The sequence below is a fragment of the Gymnogyps californianus genome, chromosome 1 (assembly GCF_018139145.2).
Source record: "Gymnogyps californianus isolate 813 chromosome 1, ASM1813914v2, whole genome shotgun sequence".
NCBI classification, from domain to species: Eukaryota; Metazoa; Chordata; class Aves; order Accipitriformes; family Cathartidae; genus Gymnogyps; species Gymnogyps californianus.
Window position 1 is genome coordinate 181,548,665 of NC_059471.1, and position 25,772 is coordinate 181,574,436.

General features: G+C 39.1%; 1 protein-coding gene across 3 annotated transcripts in view; it reads right to left on the bottom strand.

The window, feature by feature from the left end:
- Window positions 1–25,772, bottom strand: part of SRGAP1 (SLIT-ROBO Rho GTPase activating protein 1) — a 146,926-nt gene that overhangs the window by 37,859 nt on the left and 83,295 nt on the right. For all 3 annotated transcript variants that reach the window (XM_050892233.1, XM_050892226.1, XM_050892242.1), the window contains exons 4-10: window positions 22,766–22,828; window positions 12,628–12,810; window positions 12,109–12,237; window positions 4,676–4,897; window positions 3,774–3,875; window positions 1,877–2,074; window positions 1,673–1,757 (exon numbers count right to left, since the gene is read on the bottom strand). In XM_050892233.1, coding sequence (XP_050748190.1) covers window positions 1,673–1,757; window positions 1,877–2,074; window positions 3,774–3,875; window positions 4,676–4,897; window positions 12,109–12,237; window positions 12,628–12,810; window positions 22,766–22,828 — 982 coding nt within the window. The remainder of the gene's footprint in view (window positions 1–1,672; window positions 1,758–1,876; window positions 2,075–3,773; window positions 3,876–4,675; window positions 4,898–12,108; window positions 12,238–12,627; window positions 12,811–22,765; window positions 22,829–25,772) is intronic.

Sequence of the window (25,772 nt, forward strand, 5' to 3'; positions counted from 1 at the left end):
CCAGAGCCTGACGGCAATTTATCACTTAGGTCACCCTGCTGAGAAGTTTTTCTTTGGATTTCCTTTCGTACAGTCCTTTCCTTATTTCTTTCCAACATGCATTAGGCAACAGATTCTGTTGCCTTTTATCTTTCTCCCTTCAGTAAACGATCATGCATTTTACTGGGCTTTCAAATAACAAACATGCACTTTATTCTTCCAAATACATTTTCTGTTAGCCTTTGGAGGAAAATTTTCCTCTTTTTCGACTAACATCAGCTGCACATTGTTTTGTGTGAATAAACTGCATTAAAAAAAAAAATCTTATTAAATGAAAACTTCCACAAGAAAGAACATAATGTAGTTAGTTGTCTAAAAACCCCTACCATCTTCTACAGTCCGGCCTTGCAAGAAAATGCTGTTTATTTCCTACCCCCAGCCTCAGTCACTGCCTGGACTGGGGCTTTGTTTGGGTCATAGCCACTGAAAAATTAATAGCTCTTTAGGCACCTTCACAACTGGATTTGTGGATCTGGGCTTTTGTATCAAAAGCAAGAAGAGATCTTATTAACAGCAGATTTTTGGCAGTAAAAAGAAAATAAATTGACAAATCCTTTAGAGACACTCTTTAGAGAACAAGTTTCCTTTCTTGAGTCTGAACTTTGAATTATAGTCTTTAACCTTCAGGAGAGGATTTTTACTCTTTGCGGTGTAATTCACTTCCTCTCGTGTCTGTAACACTCTGTGTGGCTAGTCCTCAAGGCTTGCAGTGTGATTCTCCTTTTCCCTTTGGTCCATGAGGAAGTGCCTGTTGGGAGGGCTGGTAAGAGGTGGGCTGGAACTGTGCATAGTGCCTGATTCATTACTGCCCTAATTCAGCTTTACTTCATTTGATCATGGACATCTGCTGACTTGGTTTATATTTTAAGACACATTTTTATATTTTAAGACACATGTGGAGAGTGTTCAGGACAATGGGTAATTCTCTGCTACCATAATTTGTAATGCAATAATTTTATATGCAATAATGATAATTAATAGGTATAGAGCTATTCATTAAGTTTTCATTCATTCCAGTTCACAATACACAAATACTTTTTAGGAACCCAACATTAAATTAAGTCTATAAGAGTCTCACTACTGACATTAGTGAGGTCAGGATTTCACCTTTTACCTTTCATAAATGCTCCATTGAGTTGTTAGGCTGCAAGAAGGACATTCACGTCCATGTGTCAGAAATATTGTGCCAGTGAGTCCATTGTAAGAGATGCATCCTGGATAATTTTGCATGCTTGAAAAAATACCACTCTCCCCCAACTCTTAAAAAAACCTCAAGTCAACGGAAATTGTTAGGAAGTAGAAACAGTACATTTGTCACAGGTCTTAAATCACCCTGCACTGACTGTGTCAGCTCTCCTTTCAGACATGAGATTTTTCATTCAACAGTTCCATTCCAAATATAGTCACTTGTCTAAACATCTGCGCAGCAGAAATAAATATCTGTTGAAGAAATAAAATCATTTTATAGTGTGTACTCTCACCACTGCACCAAAACTATGACTGGTAAAAATCAAATCTATGCTTACTGGACAATTAAGCTTTAAGTTCTGTCATTTTTTTCCTGCATACCTTTGGCATTTCAGTGGGTTCATTGTATAGTCTGGAATCACTTTTCAGTTTGTGTGATATTTACCTTCTCCGAGTGTCCTCTGCAGCAAGTCATGTTTTGCTTGAAGTTTTGTGATGAGATTACTACCTTCCAGATATTCTCTGAATTTCTGTAGAGATGCAGATCAATCTATTACTACATACGGCACATAAATTCCAGGAACTTCTGCATAATGTTTACTTCAGGTGTTTGGTCTGTATCACAAGAATGAGGAAGCAACCAACATACCATGAAATAGAATTGCTCCGTTTCCTGCTGGTTAGCTCTTCTTTTTGCAATGCTAGGCTTACTCAGGTATGTCTCGGAGACTGTTGACTTCACAGACTCTGTTGAGCGACTGTGCTGGAAACACTCTGACACATCATAGTCTTCAATGGTGACCATATCTTGTATTGTCTGCAGGGTAGCCTCTGTTGTTTTCTTAACCTGGTGTTAAAAAGCACAATTTGCCAAATGCAAGATAAATATATATCAGAACAACTTAGAAGGGAAGCTTGTTACTCAAAATAATTCTCTGGCACACTCCCCCAAACAAACTGGTGTGTGAATGTGAAAAATTGGGTGTACTATAACATATCTATGTAACAGAAGAATGACATGGTTAGGTTTCCTATCTAGTTCTCTGCTTTATCATGGTCCAATCCACAAACATAGATGTACTCGTGTTGACTGTATAGCACTCTCAAGCATGTTTTTCCTGAAATTAGAATCGAAATGTGACATGATTTGATTATGGTCCCTAATCTGGGAGGCAATAGAGATGATACGCTCCTCTGAAGGGTCAACTCTCCCAAGTGTGATCAACATGTTAGATTGAATATCTACATCCAAGGATCTGGCTGCCAGAATAACATGTTCTTCCAAGATAAAAATCTGTGACACCGTTCTGCAGAGTGCTATGGTGAGGAGCACAGTAATGTTTAGATTGCAGAAGTGGCATACACAGCTGGAGGAGGCGGCTGGAGAAAGAACAATTTACGCTAGCCTCATAGCACTTCCTATGAGCTATGGAGAGCACAGTCGCTCATAGCGGAAACCAGAGCATGGAGGCCGTGGAACATGGGTTGCAGTATTTCCACAATGCAATAAAGTAACTGGCAAGATTCACAAGGATGTGATTTACCTCCCAGTTCTGCTTCAGAAGAGTCTCTAGTAGAGTCAACTTAACCAAATCATGCACACTTCTACACACATCTCCAGTGTAGGAAAATATTCTTTCCACGCCTGCCAGCATGATTTCTCCCCCTATGCCCTTGCACTTCACTTTACTGAAAGAAATAATCTTTCTCCTTCCTTCTGTCTTTGTTACCTTGAGATACTTTCTGAATTCAAGTGGTTTTTTTTTAAAGACTACTGTATGTCTCATGGACATTAATACTTTGTTCTAGGCATTCAGCACATAACATAGAATGAGAAAAACTGGAATCCTGAAAACTTATCAGTGAAGTACACCAAGAAATTAAATTATCCCTATGTTTTAATTGAGGAACAGATTCTCATTTAAACTGAGGGCCTTTAACACTGCCTTAAATGGGATAAAAGTGCAATTTATACCCACTGGGAGGCCTCTCTCTGCTGCCAGAGCAGGGGAAAGAGAAGAGCATAGCTTTTCTGTATTTTACAAAAAAATGCATTTTATTTTACTAGGTGAGCTATTCCCATCACAGGCATTCAGTACTCATGTTTATAAATAGCTGTAGCTGAGAGCATAGGAGATTTTGACTCAGCTACCACAAAAGACAGTTCAAGTGCCTTTGTACTACAGAAGTAGCAATCTGGGGACTGGACAAAGGGTGGTCACAGAAGACAATAACTGTGCTCAGTGGCTTTCTGCCACAAAACTTTAAAAATATGTGCTCTAGCAAGTTTACACTGAAGCATCTGCAAAACACAGAACTCAGTAATGTGAACGTATGGACAGGTAAAAGATGAAGTTTCCAAACCTCTATAAAGCAGACAAGGATCTACCTTAGCATATTTGCCAGTATTTGATTTTTAAAACTAAAACTGCTTATACAGATTAAAGCCATTTCAGGGTCACTTACGTGCTTTTGACAAGGCAGAAAACACTGCACCTTCCTGAAAATGGTGTTCAATGCATAGGCCTTGTAGACACAGATCTTACCTCCTCATTTTCGATTTTGAGTGTGGCCAATCGTGACTGCAGCTGCTGATACCTAAGCATAAGCTCTGCTTGCACAGGTTGCTGGGCAGTGACCTGACAAACCTAACAAAGAATCAAAAAGAGCTGTAAGATGCAAGGAATTAAAAAAACCAGTCAACAGTCTTTGGTTGCTCTCCTTAAAACTAGGCAAATTCCGACGAAAGCTACTAAAACTTAATAAAGCAGACAATAAAATGTGTCCATCTAAATCTAAAGTATTTATGTGTTACAAGGTGAGGAACTACATACCGTGTCTTATGACTACAGAGCACAGCCTTGTTGTGTGGCTGCTTTGCGTTGCTTCTCTATTACACAGAAATGCAAACCCTGGAGTTAACTTCAGATAAAAGATGTACACGGGTGGTTCTGCATTCTGCTTTGCTACTGCCCTTTGGTGTAGCAGAACAGGGCACAGCTGGGGTACCCTGTACACTTGAAATCTCCAGATGATAAAATGGGGGAGGAAGAAGGGGAAAAGGCTGCATTTCAGTGTGCATAATTTGGAGCAGCTCTGCAGCTGCTCTCAAATAGCACCCACAAGCTCTGTTATGGGTGAGGCAGGTAGTGAAGACATAAAGCCACTACTTACACCGGTGCTGGGCTGAGCACAGGCTGGCCAGCAAATTTGCAGCAATGTCGTTATAAGTAATACAGAATATAATAACACACAATGGTTTTTACTTGAGAACTCTGAGGAAACTCAGAACAGTGCTGCCAGTTTTGCAAAATGCTATTGCTGATCCACTTGCTTTTGGGTAGCAATAACAGCTTTTACCAAACTCTTTGTAAAGGGGGATAAATTCTCTGTCTTGGTATATAGAAACAGAAACAGTCACTGTGGGGATACTTGTCAGTATACAGACCTCATCACCCATATGAGACTGGAACTCAAATTTCATTGGTGGACAAAAAGCGGTTGGGTACATTTCCATGAATCTCTGCTTGTCACTTCGTGGCTCCAAGCTGTCAACTGCATTTTCAATGATGTCTAAGCCCTCATGCCTGGAAGTTTCAAGGTTATACTCTGCAGAAAGGTATGTTCTTAGGGCTCTGTTCAGACTAGCGTGGTATCCAAGATCACAACACTAAAAACACAATAAAGGGAAAAGAAAACAAATTAAAAAGGAGGAACACCATTCCAATATCTCAAGCCACAAATTATCACTAAAATTTTCTGTCCTGAAATTCTTCTGTCTTTGAAGTATTGTACAAAATATCTTCTAAATTAAAATACAATACCAGGGTCAAGACAGTAAGTATTTAGTATCCTCATTTTTTTGCAAAGATTAAAGGATCATTTTAGAAAAGAGATCAAGTGTACATTTATGGCAATATGCTTGCATTTGTTTATCAGATACAGATATGCAGTCACTATATTTACACAGAAAAGGCCTGGGACTCCACACACAAGTGGGCTTTTCAGTATTATTGTCATATGTAAGCCTCAGATCATCTATTTAAACCCACCCTGACATAACTCTACCATCTAAGTCAATGCCAGCACCAAACTGAAAATGAAGCAATGATGCAACAAGAATGGTTTAACCTCCTTTCCCCTGATAGTGAAAATGTATTTACTGTAAACACCTTATTTCCCATGCTCAGACAGAGCCAGCAATGTACATCATGTTACTAAATGCAGAAAGTCATAATTTATGTCTTTTTTTCTAGGGGTGAGAATAACACTGGAATGTAATTGAAACCTAATTGGTAGAACATAGAGTTTTGTTTGTTCTTGAATTTTAAACATCCTTGGTTTGCATTATTCATGATTGGTTAATATTTTAGAGGAACAGCTGAATATATTTTTAAAATGTCACAGCAGTAACGTATCAAGTGATTGTTTCCTTAATTTTTTCCCCACATTGCACAGTAAACCATATCCTCAGCTTCTGCTCAGTGAGCTTCCAGGTAATGGCAGATGTATCACAAACCTCTCTGTAACCCCAATAGTGGCACATCAGTCTGCTAACAGTTGCATACAAAGCAATGTTCTTTATTCAAACAGGAGAGATTTGTCCCAGTCAGAGGCCAATGCCTGGCTAGGGTAGTCATAGGGCATCCCTCAGCCCCCAGCCACCCGTCCTGGGTGCCCACTCGCAGTTTAAAACCATCCTTCCCTGCAGGACTCGCAAGTTAAGCGATGCAGTTGGGTAAAGAAGCAATTTGAATTCAGTCCACTGTAGACTACGTTTATATGCATATCTCCCTCACAGCTATTACAAACCCTTAGGACTCATGGGATCATGTTCCCCTCCCTTTCCTCTTATTTGAAAAAGGAGAGAAAAAGAGAGGGAGGGAGACAGACAGACAGACATACAGATGCACATACTGCATAGGAAAGAGTTTTCAACCTATTTACCATACCTAAACCTGTGTGTAGAAGAGAAAAAACCCCCTCACACCTTGCCTTAGCTGCACTAGTGATCAAACTGCTCTCTGAAATCTGACAACAGAGAGCTGTTTTATTCACAACAGAACTTCCAGAAAGACTAAGCTTTCAGTCCGAGCGAGTGCTCCAGGTAGTTACTGCAGATGGGACAGTGGCTCTCCAAAAGCAGTTGCTGAACCGTTTAAAGAGAACGGAAAAAAGATGTCATGTTCAATCAAACACACATAGGTTAACCTCTCTCTCTTGCACTTATAGAATGGAAATTTGTGTTACACTTACTAAAACAGCCACTCAACTTTTATACTAAAGCACATCCATATTTCAAAGACCTCCAGCCTAAAAAATATTGTTTCTAAAAGGAAAAGTCTCTTGGTGTTTTTCTCTTGTTCTGTGTCAAATCAGATCTCATATGTAATTCACTATCTTGGATGAAAAAGACAGACTAAAAGGGCTGGTAAGAAAGTGGATCAGGACAGCTGTTTTATTTCACGTGCATTAGTTTCAGAGAGACCTCACAGAAGATTAAACTGAGAGGAAATGAGAAATAGAGGGCAATGCCAGGTTTAGCATGGCCAACTATCCATGTATTACAAAACTACAGGCATCTAGAGCCTGAATTTTGGCTCTAGAGGATTAATCTGAGTATTAATAGAAAGCTTATTGATTTACAATTAGAGCTGTGTGGGTTTCTGATGCAGCTTTCTTGCAAGTTGGAATATAAGATTGCAGCCTTTAATGCTGTGACAGTACCAAGAACTTCATTGTTTAACCCTTAATCTACTCAGTAACTATCACCATGGTCATCTTTTGCAAGTGATGACAGCTGAACAGGGTAACAAATATGGCCTCTCAGCCAAGAAGAAGGATTCTTCAAGTGAAGCAGAATATCCTGCCAGACTAAGGCATTTTCTTGCAATGCCAATGCCAGCAGAGCAAACAAGAACTAAATCCAGAACCTGAGCTAATGCCTTATCACTCTTTGACTGGAATTTAAAATGCCTGCATTTGGAATTTTGCTTCAATGATTTAAGTAAAAATAGGATTTGTATGAGTAAAGTTATTTTTTAAAAGCAAAAATAAACACTCAGACATCACAACTCTTAGTTCTGCCAGACCATAGTTCACTTTCTCCAAAATTTGGAGACAAAGATAATTTTAACTGGGGAATGGCTCTGTCACAATATCAACTCATGGCTACTCAGAAAGAAGAATACTGTTTTAATCTGCTAGTACTAGTGATGGTTTAGAAAGAGAGTTGTCTATAATGCAGATGGCACTTCGGGTATTTGTTCATTACTAAGACTGAAAATTTAAGGTACTGCCACTAAACTGCTGCCCTCACCACATCCTGTCTGACCACGCTCGGAAAAAAAATTACCAGCCTCTCTGGTGTTGCAAAAAAGTACATATGGATGCAGATACACACACACACATGCATGCATGTATACACGATTTTCAGGAAAAATCTGTAGATTTGTAGAAAGATTTGGAAAGTTCAAGCAAGCAACCACGCTGTTAGCCAAAATAAATATGAATCTTTGAGGTTCACTAATCAGCACACCAAGGCTACAGCCTGGATGGCTAATGAGATCTGCTATCAATCTATGGGCTAGAGAGATGAGATGTCAGTTGCTGCAGCAAGACATGAAGATGAGAAATGAGAGAATGAAGTCATAGACTATGAGTTTTACTGCATTTCTAGATTCATAAAGACTTTTGGTTGGGCAAAGTGGAGGCAGATGAGTGATGCATTTGGGATATGTGTGAAAAATTAATTTTGTAATTTGCATTTTATTCTTATTTGGAATTAAATCTGAAGCAGTCTCAAGAGCATTTACTGTCTTTATTGCTCCCCAGAGTGTATTTAGGCTTGAACAAAACAAACTGCAGTGCTTAGCACAGAGCTTCAACCAAACAAGCAAGCTGCTCTTCATTTCATTTCAGGAATAATAATAAAATTCTAATGCCAATGGAGAGAGAAATTCATAAAAAACCGCCTTAATCTCTGAGTAAGTCACTTTCTGATCATCCTGTAACACAGACGTCAACATTCAAATCAAAGGGATCTGGCTGTACATATCATATTTATGAGAACTTAGGTAATAAAGATTGTGAGCTGCACACACTCTAGCCTAGTTTTAAACTTGGTTCTATGAATGATTAACACAGAACCTTTACAGAATAAATGAAGTTCATAACAGCTAAATGTTCCCTAACTTCCTAACCATCCAAAGCATGCAGACTGCAATTATTCAGAAACTCCACTCTAAGAAAGACCAACACATGAATATTTTATTTTTTCTAGCAGTAGAACTACAGTCCAATTGTTTTGATCACTATTTCCTAGCATTTACCTTCAGATCATGAGTGCATGGTAAGTCTGAAAAAAGGTCCCTAACTTCCTCTTATACCCAGATAAATCTAACAAACTCAATTACATGGAAATCTTTAAGTAAATGAGCAATAGCATGCACCATATGGACAGATGTTGGTACTAACAGTCAGGTTAGCAGGGGTATCTACTCTGTTGCTCCTCTGAAACCCACAATCTTAAAAAAAATAATTTCTACATACTAGATAAAGCTTATTTAATTCAGCTAAAAGGAATCTTTGCTACTTTTTACAGAATACAAATAAAGAAAAAACCTAATCATGTCCACCACTTGAACTAGATCCTACTATATAGTCAGCAGAGAAGAAATACTCAACAGAAAATTCAAATTCCTCTAGCATAATATGCAGAGGACAGAAATACACTGTGCATATCAAGTCCTGTTTATCCCTCTACTTCTTTGCAAATGCTGGTCCCAATGCTCAGCTCACTAAATGCATTAAAACATCCAGCTAAGACTCCAGCAATATTTTTATCTTGCTTTTATCACAAGAGCTTAAGATGAACAACACATCATCATTTTAAGTCAGAAGCTCTGAGCTTTGTTAATGAAATGAAGGAGTTGAACAGTTCAGACCGAGTTCAGCTGAGGAACTGCAACTTAGGATTTTCCATGAGCGCCTCACAAATCAAGTTGCAGTGGAATCCAAACGAAAAAACTATGAAATTTAAAAAAAAAAAAAAAAAATCCCACAACCCTCCCCAATCTTGTTACAAAAAAAATATATTGCACAGTTCACTGCATTCCTTCATATATATATCCCATTTTATTCAACATATTTTTCAGTAATGTAGGAAAACATTCAGTTTCATTTATGGGCAACACCAACGGCTCGGGGAGATCTAAATCCCTTCCATGTTAACTGGAATTCAGACATAGAGGAGAAGTAATCCCCTTCTGTACAGGCAAAGAGAGAGCTCAGGCAAGCACAGAAAGGCAGGCAGGCAGATGGGGACAAAGTAGAGAGGGCAAAGAATGAAATTGCCACCACTGCTCTGAAAACTCTGAATTGTACCATTACATTAACAGATTTACAGAATGAGATAGTCTGGACTGTTGCAACATATGGCCAGTGGGAAGCATGTCTCACATTCCAATGATATAACCCCAAAATCTTGCCAAGACTCTTACATTTACAAAAAGCGTTTCCTTTGTCAAGTAGTAAACACTCTGTCTAGATACCAACGCTTTCACAGCATATTCTGATTAAATACAAATGTCTGAAAGACACTTCATTTAAACAAGCTCACAATCGGATTAAATTGGCTCTGAAGCAAATTCTGGTTGTGCATGTCTACAGCCTACTCTTACAAAACAGTGATGCAAAGGGCAGCTAGACTTTCCATTTAAATTCCTTAGGGAAGAGTCATTTCTAAAGCCATTTTACCAAAAGAATGTTATTGTCTACATAGGTCCATGGCTTGGAAAAAGCCACACAAAGTAGGTATCATTTTCCTGCATTACTAAATACTGTAGAATGTATATTTCTATTAAAAACTAGCAGTTAGAAAGCTCTAGTCTTCATGGTTGTGTAAATATCTTTACATACACTAACTCCAGAGAGCGTTGTCTGTATATGTATGCACAGAGCTTCACTTCTCCTCCCCTCGCAATTCTTTGTGAAGCTCCAGGCCTGTGGTTCCTCCCCTTAGCTTTCACTGCTACACCAACCTCTGTGGACACTGATGAAATGGATAAGAATCAGGTGCATCTTCCAACCTGAGAAAGTTTTGACCAAGTAGAAACATGCACTGGAGACATTCACTGGGAAATGTGAGTTCCGAAAGGGAAGGCAGGAGAGAAGACAAAATGAGCATTTTTCCAGCTTCCGAAGGGGTGGGGGTGCTGGGAACAGAAGGAAAGGGACCTTTCCTTCCTTCCAGCAGTCAAGAACAACTCATAAAGTTCACATTTATCAGACATGCCCTAACCAGAAGCTAAAAATCCATCAACCTTTAAGCACTATGAGGAAAATCAGGGGGAAATAGGGACAACTTCTCACTTGGGTGGTACCCTAGCAGGTATGCTGCTTGTTCTTAGTTTTCTGCCCTGATCATCTATCTATTGGGATCCTGATAGATGTTTTCATTGCCTGGACACGCCACGTGAGTGGAGCAGGATGTGCAAGTGCATGGGTGTACATTAGACAGGGACAATATACAGCAGAATAAACCAGAAGAAATCAGAAAAGAGAAGACATAACAGTGAGTAGGAAAGAGGAAGAAAAGAGATGTTGAGCTAGAGACAGCAAGAAATACTGGAAACACAGAAAAGATACATCACCATCTCATAAGGAAGAAGCAAGGAAAAAAAGGAGCAAAACCATTTGGAGAGAAAAAAGTTGAAAGGGAAAAGGAAAAAGTTATAACAAAATCAGGCAGTATTTTATAAATTACAGGAAAACAGAAATGTCAAAGAAAACTGACTCTCAGTATTTAGAAAACATACAATAAAACACATACATGCAGCTATTTTAGTCCATTCATCTCAAGAAGGCATTTTTCCCCTTCTCTATCAAGCTTTGCTTCTCCAGACAGCAGAAATGAGAAACTTCTTGTCAAATGCTGCATTAATTTATACTGTATTACAAACCAGAGCTTAGGTGGCTTATCTTTGTGATGAACATCCCACCAGAAATGACTGTATGTGAATGTTATTTACTATTGTAAATAACAAATGCTATTGTTGCAGTAGAAAGCATATTCAAATATCTAGCATTTCATATGGGCCACAGAGGTGTACCCACTGACTTATTTAACACTACATTGCCAGTGAATGAATATTCTTGAGCTTGTGTTTGCTGCCTCCAATTTTTCTCTGTCAAGTATATGGTCAAGTTATGAAGAGAGTGGGACGTGATAGAGCGTAGGATCCTCTATCATCTAAAAATGTCAATAATACAGGTTCTGGAGACCAAATGCTAGTACAAGTCAACATCAGTGTGCAACCTCATTTTCCTAGGACGTTCTCACAGGAATAACTTAATGAAAATCAGTAACAATTCTGTTGAAAGTACAGGATTGATTGTGTCTGTTCTGCAAACTACATGAAATAAGAATAAAAAGCACCGTATATTTGATTCAATGACTAAATGAATGAAACTAAATGATTTTGAAGACACAGAGGAAATACCTTCTTTTGAGTTAAAATACCATTATTAGATGCCCACTGAAGAAGCTTATCTTGTAAAAAATATTTGTACGCCAGAAATCTTTCTATAGTACAAAATGGAAATGTCTATCTTTTTTGTGTTATTCCTGTCATATTTTCTCTTGCCACATGGGGAGAAAACATAATGTTCTCACTTTAAAGGAATGGGTTCAGCATCTCATTGGCACTTTATTTTGTGAAATATACAGCTAAAGGGAAAATCCGCTGATTATACCACAGTATTATAAATGGTAAGTGCATTGTAGGCAACCCATATGACTAATGCATGCCCTCTGAAAATGAAAAAAAAAGTATTATTCCTGAACAGAATAAACGTAAAACCAAATGTGCCAATACTTACATCAATTAAATCCGAAAGGTCATGAATATAATACTTGAAAACAGAAGCATTGGTTGCTTCAAGGGTGAGCAGGTATTCATTACGGGCCTTAATAGATTTCAGCTTGTTTTCAGAATATTTTGCTTGACGCTAGGAAAGAGATTGTATATTAATGTATTTGAATTACTTCATTTTTGGTATGTAGCAAAAACGGTAACAATTAAAGCACACATGCCTATTAACAAGAAAGAATATTAATTGCCAGCCTGTTATGCATATAACAAATGTAATACAAAGTGATAACTTAGTATTTTGTTTCAAATGTGACAAAACATATAGTAAGAATTATACTGGGAATAAAGTATTCCCCTCTCTGAGCTGCAATTAAGTCAAGTTATCTATAACCCACTGCTAGTTTATTATGTGTACCTTGTTTAATTTTATTTCCTAGCTGGACTTCTCTGTCTAATATCACGCTAAAGAATGTCAGAAATGCACTGAATTTACGTCAAATGAAAACTAAATAAAAGGACTATTTACTTTTTCCTTCATTTTTTCAATCTTTTTCACAGAGCTCCGTCTCTGGTGCCTTTCTTCTAGTCGAATATGAAAAACAGGGTCTCCTGACCTCCCAATCTGTTTTTCTTCTTGCTTCTCTGCTTCCTTCAGCTTGCTTTCTGCACTGATGCTCTCTGCATGATACATGTGGTATGTTTTCATGACCTGCAAAAGACAAGAGTCAAAGGAGAGTTAGGAGAAAATGAAAATATACAGGTATCTACAGAAAAATCACAGGGTCTTTTGAGTAAAATGTTCTCTTATAAACATGGACCTTGGATAAGTTTCTTTGCCAACAGAGACTGAGGACTTCTGGCTGCACTTTTCTGATTTATTTAATAGTATCCCAATAGGGATTTTTTTTTCCATTGTTCTGATAAGAAAGAGTAAAATCCTTCTTATTAAACTTCAGGTTTCTTGTCTTTGAATGAAAACCTGAAACAACGAGCAATAAAACTAAATCTGTATCAGTGCCATGTCTATCTGACTTCTTCAGGGCTAAGTTAACAGCTCGGCTGTTTGAAAGCAGAAGGACCCCTTCAGCACTGAGGAAAGGGTAAGGAAGCAGAGGCAACGGGAAGCTTCGGTCTGGGAGCACATCCCCAGCCAGCTGGACGGCTGTCCATGGCCTGGAAAGAAGTGGCTCCCAACTGCGCAGCCAGCAGATTGGGCACGACATAAAACCAGATGAGAGCTGGAGAAGGAGCTGCCGGATAAATAAGTTGTGAAGATGCTTTACCCATAGCCCCCCAGTTAATACCATTATCTTCCCTCTACACACATGCTGGGTCTGCAGCCAAGAGAGCTTGGGCTGCCAGCCTGCAAATACGAGCTTGCACAGACCACAAAGAGGGAGAGGGACTGGTTCAGCCCAGTCTTCCCTTTCTTCTTCAAGCAAGAAAAACCTCAGCTTGAATGCTGTGTAGTGGGCAGCAAGCAACCACAAACCACCCACCTCTGCTGGGGAGGGCTGTCTCTGCCCACCTCCAGCAAAGAAAGCCTTTCTCCACCTTCCCCAGCCCTTTTTTTTTGTTTGCTTGGGTTTTTTTTTTCGTTGTTGCTGAAGTTTCAAGCAAGGAACAAAGCAGGAAGGCATCCTCAGGCGGATGGCGGCCTCCTCTCTTCTTCACAGGGTGCCAGAGCTCTTGCCAGCAGATGTTATCTTTGGGCTGAGGCCATGCAAGCCATTCACATCTCCTCTGAAGGACACAGCCAGGGAGGAATCAAATGGGCTGTTCCTCCCTCAGCAGAGCTTTGTGTGACCCATGGAAGAGACAGACTAGTTTGGGGAGCTGCCTTGAAATATTCCCTAGGGAGAGGAGTAGCTTTTGTAACTGAGTAGTTAGGCCAGCCTAAGGAACATCCATAGAGTGGCAATACTGGAGACACTAAAGCTAGATAGTGCAAATTTGCTGCAGCATGGCTTAGTGTGGATTGACACAAACCAACTGCATGCCATGTCAGGTGATAGCTGAACCGATGCATATTTAAAGTCTTGTGCAACAGAAAGAAAGAAGCTTTTAGAGAGCTGCAATTTTGCATAACCATGTATGTTATCCATTTATTATACACCATAACTGTGTATGCCACTATTTAATACTGATGCCATGCTGTTGATACAACTGAAATAGGATTGATATTAAAAATGAAACAGACAACTCTTCACTAACTTCCTGTAGTAAGGTAAAACAGTTGGAGACGCATCAAAAAGAGTGGCCTTGGTTTTATTTTTAAAAACATATGTTCACAGCGCTCTGTTGAAAACCCCCAAACTGCCCGGAGCAGGGCTTAGTGTTATTGCTGCTGCTGCTATTTTACAGCACAGTTGCGCTCCACGGCCTGACCAGAGCGCAGAGCTCCCTGCCCGAGCACTGCCTACACCCGCCAGGAACAGCCGCTGCCCCAGCAGCTCACAGTCTACATGGATGAGGCAAAAACCTGAAGACGAAACAAGCCAAGCTGGGAAGAGAAGGCAAGCCTGCAGAGCCGAGATCTGCACGGTTCTCAGCTTAACCGAACGGCACGTTCAGCTCCCTATATCCTGCACTGCTACCAAAGACATTTGTAAAGTTGTCGATAATCTGTACCCAGGGAGCCTAACTTGTATAGCCACAGGGAAAGAATTACTGAAAAGAGAAGAAATGCACTTCTTAAAGAAATGATTTATAAAACAAACCTGAGAAGCACAGAAAGTGATATGGGTCTATTAAAAATGATGGGAAAAGGAAATTAAAAACGAGGTTGTGCCCTTCTCTTTTGGCCTTTTTATTCAATTTTTTGAGTGCTCCTTCACAGAAGTCTACAGGAGTTTGCTTTTATTTTTTATTTTTTTGTTCTGTGTCAGCTCCAGGGGCTTTTTAGTTGGTGGGACAAGGCTAACTCATGTGTTTCGGAAAGTTACTTTCTTTTGTACTCTCTTAGTTTTTCTGCCTGCAAAGAGGGAACAATAATAATATCTCAGAATTTTCTAACAGCACATCTCAAAGCATCTGACTTAAGTGATGAAGCAAGGATTTGTTCTGCTTGACAAAAGCAGTAAGCACTGAAGTTTTTGAAGTATTTTTTCTGAGTGCCATGTAGCACAGTGGACTAGGCATAAATGTCCCTCTGCAGCGGCTGTGACATTTCAGCTTGCCTCTTTGTTGAGTGAAGGAGTACAAGTGTATCACTACCAGCTCTCATCAAGAGGCTCAGATGCCTCCACGCTGACTCTGCTAACCTCACATCACTGAAGAGTATTTCTTCCTCTCACTGCCTGCTTACAGCACATGCTACCAAATCCAGAGTGTCTCACTATACATTGACTGAAAGTCAAGTTTTTTGTGAGGACAATATGGAGCTCATAGTCTCTACGGAGAACCAAGAAGTCTACTTGAAATTCATGATCTCGCAACAAACTCTGCACAAGTTCTTGGTACAAATGGTTCCTAAGATAACTAAAATTGAAAAAGAAGCCCTCCCTTTGGCAGTATACCCAGAGCTGGACAACAGTCAGAGTCTGTCCCACCCGAGCCATGCTGGTTTAGAAATCAATACAGACTATGTACAGAGCAGTGATCAGCCTATGCATTTGACTCCTGTCCAGTTTGTTATGTTGACAGCATTGCTTATCTCATACACTAGTGACATCATTATTTTGCAAGCCTCTGGGGAAAGCTGACAGCTCCAGCCTTTTTCATGATTTGTCAATATTTTTTAAGAGCCGATATTGCAGCAGCTAAACTTAACGTGAGAAAGCATTAGACAGACACATATGGAAAATAAATGGGAACAAGCTAGGGAGTTGGCTTCCAAGTATTTCAGTGCACGCTTCCTTAACAAATTAGCTTAGCATTTGCATGCTTAGTTGCATATATGACTCTCTCCCTTAACATTATACCATCTTTTCTCCCTGGAGTTTTTAAAAGACTGTTAGATACCGTAAAAGACAGTAACAGGCTTGCCTAATTCTTGTAAACAGACTTACTGTATGAAGAGTTCTGAGATCCACAGGTCTCTGATTTGTGAATATGTAACAGATCCATAGATCTGTTATTCAAATGACAAACAATCTGATGAAATAAGCAATACCGCTTCTCAAATGTCCACCAAACTGTTGAATGATAGACTATCCTGTGAGAGTATCCATCACTGAACTGACTTTAATTAGTCCCCAAAGTGCTTATTGATCAGCCATCAAGTATGCACTGAAAAGAGAGAGCAAGGTCGTAATTTTGCAGATGCTGAACTGTCATCATGACATATGCTGCACTTCTCCGCTGTAGTGAACAAGCATTGTTAAATGCATACTAACCCCTTTCTAAAATTAAACAGTGAGTTTATCTCCTATTAATTTAGCAAGTTTATTCTGCAGATCCAGTGATGTAAAATATAGATTTCTGTCAGAGAACTAAGTCAGACTACAAGCAGATGAAAAAGATTATGCTACCCAAACTATGTACTCTCCCACTTGTAGGTGACAGACTGTTCACTTAGTGATATAAACGTCTCGTTTTGTGTGCCAAATTTTCAGCATCATTCATAAGAGCTCAGCAAGTAGGCTTAGGGCAGAAGATAGCACTTATCACAGGGAAGAGCATATTAGAGTAAACCCTTAGATAATTATTTTAAACCCACAATTGTTATCTGGGCAAATCCATCAACAAGACAGTAATTAGTGCTGTACTTCTGTGGGCTACAAGAGAGGAACGTTCCCATAGCAAGGCGCTGGCTTTCCTTTTCTACAGACATACTTCTTTTCTAGAAAGCTTCTTAACCCAATGTACTAAGACTGAATGCTACAAAGTTAAAATATATTGGAATTACCATGTGTTACCATGTGCTTTATTTTTATAATAAAACTGCACAATTATGAGCTTTTTCATAGTGTTTCTCAGGAAACAGGCATTTAATGGAACAGTAGTTCATCCCTGTTGCAATTACCATGTTTGAATTGTTTCAGAATTTTCTCTACTAAGTTGTGAGTTATTATCAGAAGGTGGAGTTGCAAGGGATTCATTAAATCGGGTTAGCTAGTACTTTCCCCAAGAAATAAGTAAAATCTTATGCCAATTTTACGACATCAGTGGCCTCTAGCAGTTAAGTAGGCTCAGTATTAGCTGTTTTCAGCATCCTGTTCACTTCCAAATCAACCTCTGATGTGGTTCCAGGAATTGTCACTGATATATTACTACCAATACAGAATTACTGATTTCTCCTTCTCAGATCTCTGGTGTGCTACAGTAAATTGGATTTAACTATTCTATAGAGAATCCAGATTCTGTGTTATTTCAGCAAAGAAAAAAGAAATCTGGCAGCAACTACCTTGAGAAATTAAACAGTCAAGATTTTTAAAGAGTAAGATAAAGCAATGGAAAATGCAAGCAGCACAGCAGCCCTGTCTTATTTAATACTAAATTGTTTGCTTTGGACTGTCCCTACTTTTTCATTTTTCTGAAAGCCTTACATTTGTATTGCTTGTGAAAAGTGTGATGCCAGTAGGAGTAATTTGGAAAGCCAAGTGAGAGACATGAAGATGTATTTTTATGATGTGCATCGCTTTTGTCCACCATTCGCCCTCATCCTTATTACCAGAACAGCTCTGTAGTTTTAGCAAACTTGTCACCTGATTGATCCCCCCCCCCCCCACCCCCGACTCCTTTAGAGGTCATTTATGAATATGCCCTCACCCCTAAATAAGTTCAGTAGAGACCTCCCTCCATTGCAAGAAAAGTCTCTGCCTACCTTCTGTTTCCTACCATTCCCAATCACTCAAATGTTACTGTCATATTCCAGTATTTGATCTGATAATACAATATATTTTAGCTTTCCAGAGAAATGGAAGAAGAGTTTGACTGGGGAGCTCTCTCTGTTGCAAAGATGATCTATTGTAAAATCAATAATCTGTTGCCTCTTTAAATCAATGTGTAAGAAGGTTTCTAAATCTCTCAGTTCACAAAAAACACTAACCTAAACCTCCTGCAGTTTTCAGTTTGACCAAGTTTTTTTCCTGTAATTGGCAGGAAATAACCTCTGCTCTGTAATCCCACACAACTAACTGGGCTCTTCTTTCCTCATCCCCACTCACTCAAAAGGTACGCCTTGCTCTAGTTTCAACAGCTGATACCCTTAAGTAAAACATGGGACTAATTAGTAGCCTACATTGGCTGAAAGTGTAATAGGGAGAGGAGTAAGAGAGGAATGCAGCAGCTGGGATGCTGCAGACCTGAAAATACTGACTGGCTGGCACAGCCAGGGAGAATCCATGCATAATTAAAAGTACTCACCACTCATAATTTACTGAGCTTGCAAAGATACAGACTGAAGCGCAGCTATTTAATTGTTTTTAGCATGATGTTTTGAGTCATAATTAAGAACCAGTGCATAAAATACTGAGAATTGAAAATACAGAGTCTTAAAATGCATTTTCACTAGTCATGTGAGTAACATGTAGAAAACATACGAATATGTAACGTAATGTGTAAGAAAACCTTCTCTAAGTAAAAGAGATGGAAAATGAAAAAGTAAAGTTTCCCTTACAAAATTCTGATTATTCCAGCAAAATAAGCCCGCTTTGCTCACAGGTTCTTAGAACATCTTCTGAAGCCTCGGTTCACCTGCTTCTGTGCTTATTTTTTCAACAATCCTGTACATGATGTGTAATATTAATGGGGATGGCACAAGCCAAAGTCAACACAAGCTAAGCTACTCCCAGGGAGTAAATGAAGACCTATGGTACAAATCTCCTATTTCCATGATAATTCCTAGTAATGAAAACGGGAAAAGGAATTAATTACATAAAGTGTAAGCAAGGAGAAAGGCCTCTTATTAGTGTGCATTTTTGAAGAACAGTAGGTATTTAATACTCCAAAGTGTCTGATTTCAATTTTTTTGACACTTCATTGCAGTTCTGAGCTTTTCCGCATTAAATAAACAGCCAAAAATGCTTTCTAGTCTCTCTCTCTCTCTCAAAAGGCAGAGGTTCAAACTTTCACAAGTTAAAAAACATCTTTGAGCACAAAGTTTTTTTTAACTGAAAATCTTCATAACGCACTCTTACTGGAAGGTGACATGTCTCTTCAATTCCTCAGTGATTTCTTATTTTCTTCTTAGAACAGTTTCTTCTTTGCAAAATCTACGGCACTGCTTATTGACTTGCTTGATCTAAAAACCGTCAAAACCAATGGACACAGCTCCCTAACTACAGCCAGTTTTAGATCTGGCCCTATGAACAGGTTAAAAAGGATCTTCTGAGGCAGACGTGCAAGACTAGATTTTCAGAGATGGGTCCCAAAGTCACCTTTTTTCCTGGCACCTTCTATGATACAGAATTCTTGGACACCTGATACAGCGTTGTCACCTGAAGAAAAGTCTGTTGTTATTCTGATACTTAGTAGGCTGTGTTAGAACTCACCCATTAAAAATATTTGGACCAAATCAGTAGCAAGTCCTTTAAACATCCCATTATTCTGGATCTTTCTAGATAAACTGGGTTCGAGATACCTGATGCTCAAGAAGTCTGAAAGCAGATGTTGCGAAGCCTCAGGTCTGGCTGACATGCTAGAGATGGATGGGTAGAGCCTCTCACCATTTGGGTTTGAAACAAGCATTAAATCCAGCCCCTGACCCCATAGTACCAGCGAAATCCAGGCAAAGAACATCTTAAACCTTGTCAGGGCAGCGAACAACATGTTTGCTTGAAAGAGTTACTGTGGTGCTGCAGAACTACTGTGTGTGCCTGAACACGTCTGCCTAAGGAACCCACTCCTCATCTGAGAAGTTCAAGGAGTAACAAATAAAACACATAATTTCTTTATGTTGACTATACACCTGTGCCTCAGCACAAACACTTCTTACTATTTTAGCTTTTAGTGATTTTAATTCTCTTCTCTCATTCTCTTCAACACACTTTTATGCACAACTGTTTGTTTTTTATTTCTGGAGGGTGACCTTAATTTACAAACCTTTCTTGTAAGATAAGGAATGATGATAAGAAGTAAACAGATTATTAAACCCTTCTTCATACACACCCTCAGTTCATTGAAAGCTCCAACACTTTCCCCTCACTCAAAGGCTTTAGAGGTATTTAAACTCCAACAAGGCTTCACATTTTAACAGTTATACTTCATGAATGTACCATTCCTTTAAAAAAACCCAGAACCGAGTAACAGGGAGAGACTTCAATATCAGTGTATTATTCACTGACTTGAAATTAATTTGCTTTCTTCTGGACACAAAGACTTATCTCACAATAGTAAGACTGAATATTTTTTTTTCCTTTCCGTAAATCATGAGGCAAAGAGGAAGATGACTTCTCCTTTTTGTAAGTGACTGAGAAACATACCTCCCAGATTTTAAAATTGTAGACAGTTGTTTTAGTAAGGCCACTGTGATCTTATTCTGTAAACAGTAAATGCCACACAGAATTAAAAACCTATGCATGAGGTTTCCATGTGTCTAGATATCTTTCTACCTTTATGTACACAAGCACATATATTACACAGATATGCTGATGGTCATTCTAGAGATGCAATCAGTGGAATTGATGTTATTCTGCACCATATTGTCACTTTACTAAGCATGGGTTGTATCTGGCTAAATATGGGCATCTACAGCTGACCAATTCCTTTGCAATCAATGAAAAGCTGGACAATGGAGTTAACGGTGTAGATCATTTCATCTGAAGCAGATGCTTGCATCTGATCACACAAAGGGGTCTGATCTCCCCATATCAGATTTCCAGTGACTGTAACTGGAACACAGATGGCAAGCTAAGATATTTGTACCTACACTGCAGATGCCTGAAAATTAGGTGAAGTAAATTCCATCCCAAGAAACTATCCTGCAGCAGTAAGCTAATTCAAATTGTGCGCATGCTCTGTATTCTACTAACTTCAAAAAACTTCCTATTTTACAAAAATCTTAAATTCTGAGAAAGGAATTAGCATTCACTGGAAGCTGTAACATGGAAGTTAATATCTGAATAAATCTGTAGCCATCAGTGGGAAGATACAGCACGAGTATGAAGAAAAAGAGTGAAAATACCAAAATCCAGTCCTGCAGATTTTCACTGGTGATTCAGCAAAGTATTTCAGCACATGCTTCACTGTTTTCCTACCCTGGGAGGACGGGCACTAATCCCGCACCTCACCAGGCACTGGAGTTACGCAACTGTTTAACTGAACCAAGACTGTATCTTCAGGGCTTACTCACCACTGAAGCCCCACTTGTGCAATGGCTCCTACAGTCGCTGATACCCTGCAGCTGTGTGAATTGTCTGCGGCTATCCCTACTTTGCAGAAGCTGATCCCAGCATAATTCCCTGAGTACAGGCCTGAGCCAACAAGGTTTTGCAGTATCGCACCCTACAAAATCAGTGGTGATTTCAGAAAAAAAGCCCTGAAGAAAAGCCCTCGGAAAAAAAAAAAAGAAAAAGGTTTAGGTGGGTTTTAGGAATCTGTGTCCATAACTACAATCCAAAAGAAGCCAGGACAGTGAGACAGGTCTAAATTTCTTTGGATCTTCTTTTTGCCACCTACGTTGTTCTTGAGTTCAAATGTTCTTCAACCTATCCACTGATGGGTGCACAATTTTACCTAGGTCAAAAGAAAAACAGACAAGATGCACAAAGGTAATTTTGACTGATCTCTCCCTGAGGAGAACTGGTCTCTGATATCTTCCTAAACCTCCTTAAAATCACAAATTGTTTCTTGCTATAGATATTGTGGAGGTTTTTCCTGGTCCCCCAAATCTTGAGGATAGGGAAGGGAGCAGTTTAGAGACTGTTATGCAGGGTACTGGAGCATAGATATTTCAGTTCTTCCAGACAGAAGGGAGAATTTAGATGTACAACTTCCTCAACCATCAGGAATCAACAGACTTTTGGAAGAGGTGGATGTCACCAGTTCCTCTTCATTGTATAGCTATGTTTAAAACAAAGAGTAATTCTTGTTTTGTTCTTTCTCAGAACATATCCCCTCAAAAATATTTTGGGAAATGTTTTCTACGTAGATAAGACCTCATCCTCTAGTAACAAGTTGTATAGATAAGTTTCAAAGAGGAAAAGAAGTTCAGACCTACCTTCTCTCAGATTTTCTAATGGGTTAGCAGCAGCTTGCCAGAACGCTTAGAGTTTTTTTTTTTCTTGACCTCTCTGAATGATATAGAAAGCCTACAAACCCCTCTATTTTTCTGTTTTTCTTTTCATTATTTACTTATCCCAGCAAAGGGAGAGGGGAGGGCACATAAGTAACATTTACTGATTTTTACTGAGTGTAGACCATGAGTCAAACCAAGCAGATGGCAGCATGGACAAAAACCAAGGTGGAAAAGGAAGAAGCTTTGCTCTGGTAAGCTCTGAGTAGAAATGCCTCATTAATAATCAACAAAACTTATAACAACCTGGCTTAGCATAGTCTGGGGGGAAAAAGGGTTGAAAGTAAAGAGTAATCCTGAAAGCATTAGCATACGTATTGTAAACAAGTGAGTAGTCTTTTCAAAAGAGATAGTTTAGACTTGTGTAAAAAGACAAAAATAAGCATCTCCACTGGGGGGTAACTTGCTAGACAAAAGGACACTTAAAGCTTATAGAAGTCCGATATGGAATTTGTATAAGATAAGCTAAGTAAGTAACTGTACTTACTGTGTAAAGCTCGTTAAGAACTTTCATTAAGTCTTCATGAAGCTGAAACGCAATCTCTTTGCTCTGTAATTAAAAAGAAATTATTAGAAAAAGGCATGCAAAAACTGCAACATGCATTTGCTTCTTGATATTCATACTCATTGTTCATCCTAGATAGGGAATGCAATGTTGCTCGCAAAGACACCGTTCTGGCAGAATTACAGTGCACTAAAAATAATGATTCAGGGATGCAGAGGTAGACAGATAACATCTGGACATAAGACTTCTAAAAGGAAACCCAGAAGTAATTTGAGAGGTTTTCCCATAAAGCATCAGGAAATTAGGTGCCAACAGAAAGGGTGAAGTTCAGGATCAATGTTATAAGCCTTTTTAATGGAACAAACTGTGTACTGTTTTATAACTGCTATGATATATACAAAAACTAAACCACGTGGAATGTGATATTCTAGAGGGACATCCCACCCAGTTTTACATCCAGAATAGTCTTTGTTTCTCAGCACATGCAACTATCTAAATATTTATGCAAGAAATAATTGCGGCTCCTCTTTGAAACAGATACCCAACTGCACAGTATTCCACAGAGTGGGCTGCTGAAACAGCTTTGTTTAGCTTTTCTGGACTGTGTCTTTACTTTCATTCTGACCCACAAAAAAAAGAAATGCTTAGCAGTAGTTATTAACGAAAGCAAGTATGTCAAAATAAGAGTATTTAACTGGAGTCTCATTCAAATATATTCCTTTGTTAGTTGTCCATAGCAGTTCAATCAGATGAAAATTGTGGCAACTGTGCAAGAGTTGAAGGCATTTGTACCATAGCCTTTGGAAAACAGCTACAGAATAGAGCTACGGGACTTGGCAAACAGCCTGGCTACATTTCTTCTGCAATGCTCAGCATTGTAACATCCATGCTGGAAATGTTAGCTTTTTTTTCTGTGAATAAATTGATAATTAGCCTGGCTTCTAAAAACTCCAACTTCATGATAGATAATGGCCTTAGCTATGCAAAGTACTTTGTATTCGTACAGAAGCCAAAGGAAAATCCTCAGGGACAACTCATCTCCAAAGCTGCTAACACATACTTGGCCGTCACTAAAACACCTGCAGGAATAATGGTTTCTGAATGAGAATTTCCAGTGCAACACCCACATATGAGGAGGAACCACACCACACATCCCACCCACTGCGTCTTCCAGGAGGATGGAAACAGACACATACAGTAGCTGGAACAGAAAATTTTGAATTTTTTCTCCTATTCTACTGTCATACTCCTAACTCTGGGCAGTATTTTAAGGAACCTGCCATATCACTTATCAGTATTCACTCCAATCCTTCTATGCAAGATGATTTTTAACTGACAAGAAGCTAGAAATACAAATTAAAAAACACTTCAGTGAAATTCTTGTATTCCCAAGGGCATTAGCTGTAGTAGCTAAGGCACAGTGAGACAGATGCTCTGAAGCCGAGTTACGCAGAACTACTATGAAACTTTCCTTATTGCTTATACTTTTCGAAGTCTGGTATTTTTCATGAGGTATGCTCTACTACTGAAGTATCTAGAACATAAGGCTTACTACTTCTATTTCTTTGCAAATATCAGATTATCTTCATCTAATATTAAGGACAAAAATTCATATGCATAACAGTGCACAGAGTGCTTGTAAAGAATTGGAAAAGGATTGCAGATTTGCAAGCTGCTGTAGGGAAACACAGTAAAAGCTTTAGCAAAAATTCTGAATTGCTTTTCATTGCTTTACATTGGCACCCTGCCTGTAAAAGTCAGCAGCACAGCTCTGACACAGCTTACACATCTCCTCAAAGCTCCAAGAAGTGGAGGCCACCTGTTTTCTCTTGGATAGCTGCTTCTATAGTGCTGAATATGAGTGGTCTGTTTTTTAAATTACTTTAGCAGAAAGAAGGACAAAACATACCAATAAGATGGTTGACATTAAGACTGGAAGATGAAAGCATACATGTGTGGGAAAAAACTGCATATGAACTCCAGCTTCAAGCAATTTATCCCTTTCAACTGTTGGTCACTACCATCTCAAAGCTGATGACAACTCAAGCCCTAAATACAGCAACGCCGATTGTAAGGCAGCATGCCTTAACCTGGCAGTGCAAAAGTTTGTTTGAGAAGGTGAGAGAGAAAACCCCAAACGAATTTTCTCTTTACCCGTTGCAGACTTTGTTGTAAGCAAAGCACACAGCAGTTCATTGAAAGATGCACCCTCCTTTTCTGCTCTCCAGTTACACCTTAATGCAAACAGACACCAGATGAATTGATGATTTGGGGAACAATCACTATTTACTAGGACCCATTTCTTCTCTTTGCTCCTGTAAAGCTTTGTCATTTACTGGCCACCACGCATACATGATCTTTTCCAGACAACACATTGATCAATGGTAAATTTGAAAGTGAATGTAAGGGATCACAGTAGAGGAAAGACGGAGGTGTTTTTAGGAAAGTACAATAGGCTTTAAAATGGGAAGCAAAAAGAGAGGGAGGGAGGTGATCAGCAAAAAGGGTAAAAATTAGGAAGAGACAGCCTAGCAATGCCACATGATCATAGATGAGTCATCCTTCCACCAGTTCATCTGGGGACTCCAACCTGCAGAGGGTGCCTGTAGTGATGGATAACATGTCAGTTGCTGCCTCTTTCTGATGAAAGATTTTGTAGGAATTGTCCAATAAAAATAAGGAAATTTGGTTAACTTTAGCAGTATAAAAGGGCTTTATTTTCAAGAACAAACACATTTTACATTAGCCTTTAAGATCAAGAAATACTGACTCGAGTGGCAAGCGATACGGCTTTTAGTGTGTAATATATAGCGCGTTAGAGCACCAGATAGGAAGTGCATTTATTTTCAGTGGTTAATGGCTCTCCTATTTCTCTTTTAGGCTACCCATTCCCTGCAGTAGTTCAGCATGTTTGAACAGTGCGCTCCTCTAGGAGCCTATCCTCAGGGTAGCCAAACAACAGAATGTAAGATGCAGCACACATTTTCCT